The 12,151-nt window shown below is 51.0% G+C and overlaps 1 protein-coding gene across 1 annotated transcript; it reads right to left on the reverse strand.

Moving 5' to 3' along the window:
- Positions 1-6,878: 6,878 nt before the first annotated feature.
- On the reverse strand, positions 6,879-11,834 carry MBL2 (mannose binding lectin 2). The gene is given in 6 exon segments (XM_027587934.2): positions 6,879-8,053; positions 8,055-8,278; positions 8,934-9,008; positions 9,857-9,972; positions 10,399-10,565; positions 11,077-11,834. Coding segments are annotated over 6 exon segments (750 nt in total). The 5' UTR covers positions 11,095-11,834; the 3' UTR covers positions 6,879-7,903.
- Between the last annotated feature and the right edge of the window lie 317 nt (positions 11,835-12,151).

The following is a 12,151-nucleotide window of genomic DNA, read 5'->3' on the forward strand; positions in this document are numbered from 1 at the left end:
AATTTTTTAAAGCATGAACTGAAAATAATCGAACCAAGTATTCATCTTTTTTTTTTAAAGATTTTATTTGTTTATTTGTCAGAGAGAGAGAGAGAAAGAGCACGCACAAGCAAGGGGAGCGGCAGGCAGAGGGAGAAGCCGACTCCCCACTGAGCAGGGAGCCCGATGCGGGACTCGATCCCAGGACCCTGGGATCATGACCTGAGCCGAAAGCAGATGCTTAACCGACTGAGCCACCCAGGCATCCCAGTATTCTTTTTAAAACAAAATTTCAAACAATAAAAAGTAAAGGAAGGACAAAGCAAATAGACATTAAGTGAAACTAATGAAATAGAAAATAAATAAAAATGATAGAAATGATAAGTTAGCCCAGAAACCACATTTTTAAAAGCCAAATGAGAAAAATACATCTTGATAAATCTATATAAGAAAAAAAAAAAGACAAAACACCACTATGCACCGTACAGTTGACCTTTGAACCACACAGGTTTAGACTGTGTGGGTCCACTTATATGTGGATTTTCTTTTTATAAATACAGTATAGTACTGTAAATGTTCTTTCTCTTCCTGATAGGTTAATAACATTTTTTTTTCTGTAGCTTACTTTGTTAGAAGAATATAGTGTATAATATGTGTAACAATACAAAATCGTGTGTTACTTGACCATTCATGTTATGAGTATGACTTCCGGTCAGCAGTAGGCTATTAGTAAAGTTTTGGGAAGACAAAAGTTATATGTGGAGTTTCAACTTCATGGCAGGTAGTGTCCCTAACATCTGCTATTCGAGGGTCAACTGTGTAGCCATAAGAAAGGTACTATAATCCCAGATATGAAAAAGACTAAAAGAACTTTAAAGGCAATCTATTCACTTCCTTTTAGGTGTTGATCAGGCTTAAAGGCAGCTAGGACAAAGGGACTTCGGCATCCCTCCACAGCCCTCCCTCACGTGGACTCTGTGGCTGGGGTCCGAATCCACAGCTGTGGCCCCGAGGCTGCAGCAGTGTCTAGCATCCTGGCTGGGGAGGAGGAAAGTGGCACTGCTTTTTCTCTGACCTGGAACTTAGCGCATCACCTCAGTGCATGAGTTGGGAGTGACCGGTAGCAGTGAGTGTGGTGTTAAGCCACCTCTGACGCGTCCAGCCATCCTCCACCTCTGGACTCCCCAAACCCTTACACAGTGAAGCCAAAATGCACACCACCTTTTCTGATGCCTATCCTTGGAATGCTTGGGGACCAGATGTCATCGGTGGAAGGGGGGACGATGGCCCAGGAACAACTTCCCAGAGTTCGGGAAGGGCTCAGCATAGCTGGGCAAGGTCGGCTCTCCAGACCCCGTTCTCACTGGGGGTGAGGGTCACGCATGCAACCCTGCACAAGGCACCGGATAGTCCTTTTGTGATTACCGAGGCCGTAGGTTCTCAGGTGAAGAGGAAGCTGGACTTGTCAGGAACACCAGGCTGCGGTGGACAGGAAGTCACTTTCCACACACCGTCCAGATCCCTTGGTGATAATGGCAGGATTAAATGGCTTTCAGGGTCTCATCCAGGCTGAGGAGGAGGTACTTGATTGCCTTTCATCTGCCCCAGACGTAGCGGAGGAGAAGGGCACCCTGTGTGCTGATGTTTGCCATTCTTGCCTTAGGAGGGCACTGCTCTGCAGGACCTGAGGAAGCCCAACAGGGAGGATGCCCCTGAGTTTCATCAGTGAGCCAAGCCCTTTCTGGGACTTCTGCAAGACTCCTGGTGCTTCCATCAGCTGGGCTCCCAGCTTTAGGAAGACAGCATTACCTCATAGATTGCCCGGCGACAGGAAAGCATGGTCTTCTACATTTGAGACCTGCAGGAGATCCCCCATCCCTCCCTGTGCTGGGCTCTCTGTCGCTGCCCAAGGGGTCGCTGGGGACTCTCTCAAGTCTCCTTACTTACAGGTCCTCAGCCTGAACTCCTCAGTAGTTTTGAGAGGATGAGGGGTCACTACCAAAATCACAGGCAAACCTCCTTGCTGGTACTGGGGGCGGGAATAGGGACTAAAAAGCCCAGGGCCTGATTCTGATTGGATTTGAGAGAGAGATACCTAGAAAGTCCACAGGGAGCCCAATGGGAAGCCCACAAACCCAGCCTCCAAAGGATGAGCTGTGTGGTCTTGTCCTTGGGGGGATTCTGAAATTGCCCTGGACACAGAGATCTGAGGGGGGCAGACAAGGAGGAGGGTGGAGGTGGCATGCGGGTCCTGCCCTGAAGAACTCACAGTTAGGTTTGAAAATGAGACAGACACACAGACAACAATCAGAGAATCCCACCACTACTGAAGGCTTGCTGGACACTTGTCACCCAGAGGGAGTGTGCATCTGGATCTGGACTTAAAGCGCAGAGGCGTTTAGGAAAGGCATTCCAAGTTGGTGTAGCACCAGGCAAAAGGGGAGAGGAAGAATGCTCGGGAGTTGCAAAGAGCTCCTGAGGACCCCCCCCCCCCGCCCAGGCCCCTGCTCTTCCCTTTGCTCCCCCTGCGATCTCTGGGAGTTTGCTAGCCTGGTCCCGGGGACCGCCAGCAGAGGGCAGCAGCAGGAGGCCAAGGCCAGGGCGCCCAAGGCCTCAGGCTGTGTCAGGCTGTGCCCATCACCATATTTCAAAGTTAAGTTTGGCTGCTTCTCTCAAGTCCAGCTTGGAGCTCAGTCAAGCTCCAGAGCAGGCAGTCGGGTCCCACGTTTTGGGGGAGGACTGAGATCCAGTCATTCATTTGTTCATTCAACAGCCACTGATTGTGGATGTGGTTTCCAGCCGTTTTCTGGGGCCCTGGGACGCAGGGGTGAGTGACCCGGTATTGTGACCATCACCACAGAAGCAGGAATGATCAACCCCATGAGGTGGCCACGATTATTATCCCAGCTTTACAGAGAAGGGAACTCAAACACAGGATGTGTGTGACTTGCCCAGGGTCACACAGCCGCTAGGTGGTAGGACCAGGGTTTGAATCCAGGCCGTCTGGCTCCAGAGTCTTCTTAATGGCTTTGCTTCACAGATCTAACTTGAACAAGTAAATGGTCAAGAAGATTCCAAGTGACTAGAATTGCTAACAAGAAAATAACATGGAGCATTGTAATGGTGACCGGGGTTGAGGCGGGGGAGGAAGAGCCCATTAGCACCCGGACAGTCTCTCTTGGGGTACAGCTCAGGGCCCCTCGTGGACCCTTTTGTCCATGACTGAGCACCCACACACCTCACCCAGAGCACTTGGAACCCCCCCCCCCCCCAAGCCATGGGTCCTCGGCAAGGGGTGTACAGAGAGAGGCCTGGACACAGGCTGCAGGGGAAGTCTGAGGCTGAGCTCCCTCAGAGCAGGGTGCTGGGACTTTAAAACACTGGGTCTGTTGGCTTCCATACAGACACTCAAACACTCACACATGCACAAAAATACGTATAAATACCCCCAAATCCATGTACACACAATTCCATGTACCCAGAGTCTCACCTGCCCCATGCCTCACCTTCTCGGAGGCTGCCCAGAGCTGTTCCAGGCCCAGACCCGCTCCCTGAAGTCACACCCTGGAAAGTAGGACCCTGGAAATGCATAGGGAAGCAGTTATTTTCACTAGCAGGACATTGATCACTGAGGGAGATGATTTGGTCTCTGACAATATGGAGTTAAGTGGGACCTGCTTCACCTCATGAAGGGCTTACAGGGAATGGAGAAGCCCTGGCTTCTGGCTCTAGGCCTCCCTGTGGAGGTGATATGCCGGCAGAAAGCCCCAGAGTGACTGTATTTCTCGGGCCAGTGGTTTCATGTGGATTGCCTCAGGATCTGGAGAAAATGACAGATTTTGGAAGTTTTGACTCACTGGATCCAGGGTGGGGCTGAGAGCCTATGATTTTGTCAAGCATTCCAGGCAGTTCTCCTGGGCCCTACTCTGAAGAGCTGCATGAGGGGGCACAAAATCTCTGCCGTCCAGGACAGAGCACACCAGCCCTTGGGTTAGCAGGGACCCAGCTAAGCCCAAGGCGTTGGTTTAGCCCTTAAGTGGCGACTCACATCCCACCTCTTCAGAGCATGACACATGTGTTTGCCTGGACAAACCACTGGTCTGCAGTTGGAGACACTATCTCCCCCCCACACAGGTTGCTGCCGGGGTGGGGAGCACTCCTTCCCAGAATCCGAGCCCAGAGCTCCTCCCACCTTCCCAGCGCTCCATTAGCCACTCAGGGTCACAGGGCAACATCGGTTTGCAAAATCCACTTCCCAACATCTCCAAGGCCAGGCCCCACAGTGACATTCAATCTTTCCCGGCTAATGAGAAGAAAGTCCCTGATTCCTGGCAGGTTCCAAACCACAGAGCGGTTAAGTCATGAGCAAACAACATTCCAGGTCAGAGGCTCTCTCCATGACCCACGGTCTGACTGACCCCTGGTGCTGGTCGATCTCTGACAGTCACAGAGAAGGGAGGCAGCATGGGTCTCAGGCAGGATGGTGATTTGAGGAATGTGAAAGCTGGGCCTTCAGCTGGTACCCCAAGTTCCCCTCCGCTGGCTTGGGGCATGACTAAAAGTGAGAACGGCAGAACGATAGGACTCCGAAGAAAGATCGTCCTGCAGAAACAAGGCCATGCAATTTCAGTACCCATACTCAGGGTGAAGCCTAGGCCTTGAATGTTGTGAGCTTTGGCAGTTCTTTTCATTCTGGCCCAGGGGGCAAATTACGGTTACACTGGCTGCGTCTACGCCTCCACAGGAGACTGCTGACTTCCACACATAATTTAAATTTGAAGTTCCCATTTTGAGAACAGGGCATGGTTGCCCTTCTAACTTACTCATACTGGCTTTTTATGGACTCAAGAAATAGGTGGTAAGTGTTCAGGCCACAATTTGTTTGCACAAAATTGATTGACAGGTAACAACAACTGAAAACAGTTCTCAAATCCTGCAGCTTTGCTCGTGAAATGGGCCCTGCAGATCTGAATCTTTATGTAACCTTTGATTCATACAACTTTCAAAGGAAGAAGCCATTACAGACCAATTTACAGATAGGGAGACTGAGGCCCAGAGAGCCGACATGCCACTCAGTGCATTAGTCAGGGAGCTAACCTCGAACCGCAGGCTCCCTCTTCCAAATCCTGAACTTTCCGCCCACCAAGCCGCCTCTCTTCCAGCCCTAACAAAGCACACAGAGACCCAGGCCTTGTTCTTCTCCTGGGCATGACCCCAGAGTCAGGGCCCCAGCCCCACAGTAGTCTGAACACCAGCTTCCTTTTCAGGAACGCTCGGAGGCATGACCTTCAGGTTACTCTTTGCAAGAGGCAGCAAAGGAAGACTAGAGCTTGGGTATGTCTCCCAGTTCCTGGTCCAAAAAAACCAACCTGGGGAATGCTATGTCAGAGACTCCTATTGCATCAGAACAAACAACAGGGCTCAAGAGGAATGTGTCCCTGGGGCCCCTAAGGTCTTGTCCTTGGAGCACCCCACTCCATTTCATCCCCTGTGCAAGAGATGTCAATCATTGCATGCCCCTTAGGAAAGGAAACTGACTGCCCTTAGCCCTTGAGAGAGGGAGAGAGACTGTGAATCCATAATTACCCTCTTGTTCCAGGTCCTGGGAAGCCTGGAGGAACTTCAGTTTCTATCTTTGGACTCTGATGAGAATCCTGTGTCTGTAGATCAGCTCTACCTCCTCCGGAGCTAACTTGCACAGTGCCCCACTGTTTGCTGATATGGTGCAGGGAGGCGGGGGCCTCAGTTCCAGATTGAGTGAAGAACGGCATCTAGGGGATTCATTTAGAGAGAGGAGCTCTGAAAAGATGATCAGGTTCTAGATCAGGGAAGAACAAGCAAAGAATTCCCCCTCCTGAAGGGGGAATGGAAGAATCTGAGCTTGTCCTATGGATTTTTCCTATGTTTCCCTGACTTAGGAGACAATCCGTACATCCTGGGAAGCCATCCACATGAAATACATGATTGTAACTTCTACCACTTCACAGCTAAAGATACTGTCCTTTATGCACAGTATAAATGAAGGTTGCACACGACCCCACCCCCTTATGCAAATCAGATGGAATTGCATAGTGCTTATCTGTTTCCTTTTCTGTTTTTAAAGATTTTTATTTGAGAGTGAGAGAGAGAGAGATCACACAGTGAGAGGGAGAAGCAAACTCATTGCTGAGCAGGGAGCCCGATGGGGACTTGATCCCAGGACCCCAGGATCACGACCTGAGCTGAAGGCAGACGCTTAACTGACTGAGCCACCCAGGTGCCCCATCTGTCTGTTTCCTCATTTTTGTCTTGGCTACGAGAAAATTCAGGTGTAACTTTCGTGCTGGTTGATGGAAATTCTCTTGTTCGGGGCTGTTGTATGTGTATCTTCTTTCCTTCTAAAAAGTTTCTGGTCTTCCCTTTTTCTATGTGCCATAACCTAGGGCTCCATATGTGCCTCTACACCATAGCAGTTTCCCCATCTCTTTGGTAAGCTGTGTGGATTTGCCCTGAAAACAGAACTGTTCTGCTCGACATCACAAAAATACTCTTCTCATTGCTCCCAGGGACAGTGCCTGGAGACAAACCACACTGAAGTTTCAGTGACAGGACAGTCTGGGTGCGTTAGAGGCCACGGACATAGGTCCTGTCACCGTCCCCCTGCCAGTGCCAAGGCCACCAGCACGTCCCCGCCCGGCGCTTCCCCCTGCCCCGACCGTCCTGCGGCAGGAACTGGCCAGGGAGAGAACTCTACCGTATATTCACCTCTCATATCCAACCCACTCCTCTGTTGGGGGATTCTTCGCCCATACCCATTCCACGAATACTCATCAAACGTTTCCTGAATATGAAGTGTTCTCTCTGATAATTTTGACGCAAAGAAAACTAACAAAGCACACAAAGTTAGTTTCATGAAATATTTTCTAATCTCATTTTGTGAATGGCATACGCTTGAAGCTGGAATTCACTTTCCTCCCCCAGTTTGCCACATGGGCTCTGTATAATCTCAGCTCCACTTACTCTGGGGTTCCCGGAAACCATCCCTGGTCATGAGCAGGGTTGCTGGCCAACATGGCAATAGAACCCTGCTCAGAGGGAGGTTTTATCTCCTGACCGGATGCTGCTGCGTAATCGGACGGGGTGACATCCATAATTTGAATGATGCTAGATCATTTGACAGGCTGGGACGAGGGTGTCCCAGAAGGAAGGGGATGCGGAACGTGGAGGGACTGAGACGGGCTCCGTGGAGACAGACACAACCCACCTGAGCATTGCCTCCTCTGTGATGCTGGCATACGTCACGATATCAAATCAGTGTCCCCAAAGTATGCAGGAGGGAAAGGCTGCTCTTTGTCCTCAAGATCACCCTAGTGATGATAGGGAGGCCATGAGCACTTGCGCAGGGTAAGGGGACTCTTGGCACGAAGCCTCGTTACCCACGGGGGATACTACTGGATGTTCCAGTCTGGTGGGGCAAGGCTTCCGGGCGCAGCTCGTAGATAACTCTAACAGCACCCACATCACAGACCGGGCTGGGCTAGCCATGGGCAGGCACAGAGGGCAGGAGACGTTGGCATCCAGTAGTGGCAACACGCAGGGGAGAAGGAACTGCATCTCCTGGAGGCTGAGGTCTACTGCCCTGACACAGACTGGCCCTCCACTGGTCCCTCTGGTGGGCCGTGGGGTCCTCACTGAGGAAAGAGGGGGTTGACTTTGCCCTTTCCATGGCCGACTCTGACCTGCTGCTGCGCTCTTAGGAAGGACCAGAAACCCTCGAGGCCCACTGTCAACTTCTCTTTGCTTCCTCATCCCACACACACTTCCCCTTTATTTCCCTCCCATCCCCATGAAGGAATGAGTCAACATTAGGGGGGCCATGAATTCCCTTTCAGAGCCACAGGGGACACAGAAGGAAGGCCAGGAGAGGGCTGAGGAAGCTGCCTCCTCAGGCTGGGAATTCACAGACGGCCAGGAAGGAGGAGTGGCAGGAAATGTCATTCCAGAGCCCGTCCTCGAGGATGGTCACACAGTCCTCCCCGGAGTCATGGTCGTTAGGCTCATTTGTCTTCCAGTTGCTGTAGGTCAGCCTCCCTCCTTGTCACATACATAAACTGGCCTTCAGTCACCTCGTCCGTGATGCCCAGGAAGGCCAAGTTCTTGGCCACATTCTGGATGGCTTCGTTCTCCTCGGCATTCTTAGGGGTGGCCACAGTGCCCTGGAGCTCGGCACACAGAGCCTTCACTTTGGAAAAAGGCATTGTTTCACCATTGGTCATGTAGAGCTTCTTCCCAGTCTTTTTGCCCAAGGAGAATGTTTGCACTGAAATCACAATGGATGGGAGGGTTTGACTGGGCTTGGAGCTCAGCCCAGGACACTAGGGGGAAAAGCCCTGCTCTGGGAATTCAGGACTCTGAAAAATAGCCCCATGCTCAATCACCAGGTCAGATCCTAGTCAGGAAGCCCTCTTCAGCTGTAGAGCAAGTCCCTGGCAGAAAGCTCACGCCCTCCTGGAAGATCCCACCCTGGAGACAAATATCTGTTACAAACTGGCCCAGTACAGGGGGACGGAGGGAAACATGCTCGGGCCACCCTGCCAGTCTTGGGCACCAGGCGTGGATGGAGAGCCATTGGAGACCCGGGGTTGCCAAAGAGCGAGCCAAGATTCTGGAAGCATTAGACCTTCACATGCAATCCTTCCTCTGCTACTTCCTAGCTGTGGGACCGTGAGTGAATTATCTACACTTCCCGGACTGATTTTTCCTCACCTGCAAATGAAATGGGTCTAATCCTCACAAATAAGGCCAGTGAGAGGATTGAATGGAAGCATACTGTGAGAGAAGGCTGACCCAGCACAGGCCACGGGATACGGTAAGTGTTCATAATTGTTAGTCCTCGACCACCCTCCCCGAAACCTAGAGCACACAAGAAAATGGTGAGAGCCAAGAACACACGGGGGGGCAGGAAACAAGCTTACACTTTTTGACGTGGTCCAGTTCTGATTTCAGACTCCTTACCTCCCTCTCTAGGTTAGCCAGCTTCGTCTCAGCAACTGCGAAGCAATAGGAGGAAGGTCATTTAATGAGAAGACCCTCGATTGGAGAGGGAAGTATTTTGCCAAAGGCGGGGTGGGGGGGGGAAGAGCTCACTGAAGAGTATGCTTATTCTAGAAAAACAAGAAACCAAAACGAAGCCAAAGGAAGAAAACCTCTGGATTTCTGCCTTCTGAGATTCACTTATTAGCTCTTGTAAACTATTAACTCTGAACTAATAATAATAAAAAATAACTTATTTTTTTTGTGACTCTGGACCTTTTTGTTCACATACTGCTTAAATGTTGCAATATTATAACTATTTATAAGAAAAAGCCCAACTCATGATTCTCCTTTTTGAAAATTTTCCTTGACCATTCTCTTTCATTTCTTATCCAGGCAAACTTATCAATCTGATGGGCCAGCTGGCGAATATTAACAAGAGGCCATCATTTTACTTTTGTTGTGACTGAATTTACTTCCTTTGACCCTGAATGAAGTTGCCATGACGTTCCCTACGATTCAGGGGTCCTAGGAAACCAGCCATTTTCATGCCACTCTTTTGACAATAGACACGAAGCTGGCGCCTGAGAGGACATCACCGTTCCCTCCCAGCCTGGAGACAAACGCAGACTGTGTCCGCTGAGGAGGAGCTGGGGCCTGTCTCCCACAGAGCTCTGGGGAGGGGATGGCCGGGTTTGGAAGTCTGCACTTGGGCGGCACACTCAGGCGAACAAGTATATTGGGTCGGGAGCAGTCGGGCATCTTCCAATGGGGCTGCAGGAAAAGGGCCACCTCCCAGCTGGCCCTCGAGGCCCCAGAGCCCCGGGTCCCCTAGGCTCACACTGGGCTGGGGTGAGCTCCTTACCTGAACTATCTCCACGGTCTCCTTTGGGGCCCTTTGGTCCTGAAGCCCCAGGAGCCCCGATATCTCCTGGAGGCCCCATTTTTCCTGGAGGGCCCTGTAAACCCGGAGCCCTTGCCCTGTTGTAAGAGGAAAGAAAAGTGACCCAGGGGCTGTGGCTCCTTCTCTTCTTCCAGAAGTTCAGTTTGATTTAAACTGACCCCAGAAAACCTCCAGTGAGCCAGTGGTGACCCAAAGTAAAAAGATCCTCCTGCGTTCCAGGGGACAGCCTGTTCTAAGGGCCAGCTCAGGAACAAGCAGGCAGGACATCTGCTCTCTATAAGTGACCGCACATGGCGGATTCCTGTGTGGAAATGTGGGCTCCTGGAGGACCAGAGAAACATCTCTGTTTTGGAGAGAATGACCTTTCGCAGCAATGATTCTGAGTGAATGGTCACGCACTGTAATGAGAGGTGAGCATCGTCCTGTTTCTTCTAGATCCCTTCTAGGGAATCATCTCCACTGGGGGGTAAAGATTTAGGAAGTCAGAGCAGCCTGTCCTGTACCTGGCTCGCCCTTTTCTCCCTTGGGTTCGTCTCGTCCATCTCTGCCCGGGATGGCGCAGGTGATTGCTGGGCATGTCTTCTGGGCATCGCCCGAGGCTTCTGCTTTTGAGTTGGCTGTTGTCAGCACACACAGAAGGACAGGAAGCGACGAAAACAGGAGCGTGGTCCTTAGGGTGGAGAAAGTCAGGGGAAATAATTCTGTCTCCTCTTGCTTTGTCAGCCTTTGCTGCCCCCTCTGCTGTGCCAGACCCTGTGCTGGGGGGCAGGAGACCCAGAGGGGACCATCACGGCTCTTGGCTCTGCGTTACTCCCAAGCTACAAGCGAGAAGTAGTAGAGGTAGTTCAGTGCTAAAATGCAGGTAATATAACAGTCGTACACGCAAGAGTGATACAACAGTGGCCCTGTGGGTTCGAGCCTCGGGAAGTTAGGCCGCCCCCGCCCTGCGTGAGAGCGCACACGGTCTGGCGATCACAAACTAGCCCTCTGCTCCCATGGCCTGGCAGAAAGACTGAGAGCTTATCGCCTGTGTGAGCTTTGGCTCCTCTTTCTTGACTCCCTTCTTGAGGTTCCAGGGAGCCCCAGTTCCCCTCTTCTTCCCCTTCCAATAGGCCCTAAAGTTAGACTCGAACTCCAGCGGTAACCTGAGGTCCCACAAGACCCATTTCTCGGCAGGACACCTGGTTTATGACGTCCATTCTCTCATTTCATGTAAAAAGCCCGTCCTTCACTCCAGGCCATGTCTGTCCCTGGGATCAATCCCCGTGGTTTCCCTGGCAGCCTGTCCGTCATCTTGCAGCAAGTCTCTACTTCGTGACAGGCACTTGCTGGGGGGGCTCAGGACCCGGGGTGTCCCGAGGCAGGGTTCTGACTCTCAGAATAGAACCTCCTTTGGTCCTTGATCCTGGCCAGATGAGACAGATTTCTCCTTCCGTTGCCTTGAGATTTTCCATGGAGAAGCCATTTTTTGCCAGCCAGAACCCAGGCTCCTGAAATTTCAGTTCATGCTGGACCTGGCAGGCTGTCAGCCCTTGTTCCTTCTCCTGGCAGGGTCCTCTGCATGCTGCTCAGAGGCCTCCCCAGCTCCGTGCCCTGAGCCAGCCGTCAGATCGCCATCCAGCTTTTGCTCAAGCCGGCCCCCTTTCCAGAAGCTTGGCAGCCCAGCCCCCATGGGCCTGTCTGGCCTCTCATCCCCTGTCCCTGGCCTTCCCTCCCGCACTGCTGCCTCTGCCCTTGCCTTCCCTGCCTGTCACCTGCCTTAACCCTTCCCTTCCTCCAGGACACAGTGAGAAGTAAGGAGTTGGAAGAGAAATTTCTTGATCACATTCTTCTCCATCTTTCTTCTTCTATCTTTTTTCTTTTCTTTCTTTCTTTCTTTCTTTCTTTCTTTCTTTCTTTCTTTCTTTCTTTCTTTCTTTCTTTCTTTCTTTTCTTTTCTTTCTTTCTTTCTTTCTTTCTTTTTCTTTCTTTCTTTCTTTCTTTTTCTTTCTTTCTTTCTTTCTTTCTTTCTTTCTTTCTTTCTTTCTTTCTTTCTTTCTTTCTTTCTTTCTTTCTTTCTTTCTTTCTCTCTCTCTCTCTCTCTCCCTCCCTCCCTCCCTCCTTCCCTCCTTCCTCCCTTCCTTCTTCTTTCTTTCTCTTCTCTTTCTTTCTTTTCTTTCTTTTTTCTTCTTCTTCTTTCTTCCTTCTTCTTTCTTCCTTCTTCCTTCTTCTTCTTCCTCTTCTTTCTTCCTTCTTCTTTCTTCCTTCTTCTTTCTT

This window comes from Zalophus californianus, chromosome 15, assembly GCF_009762305.2.
Source record: "Zalophus californianus isolate mZalCal1 chromosome 15, mZalCal1.pri.v2, whole genome shotgun sequence".
Classification (NCBI taxonomy): domain Eukaryota; kingdom Metazoa; phylum Chordata; class Mammalia; order Carnivora; family Otariidae; genus Zalophus; species Zalophus californianus.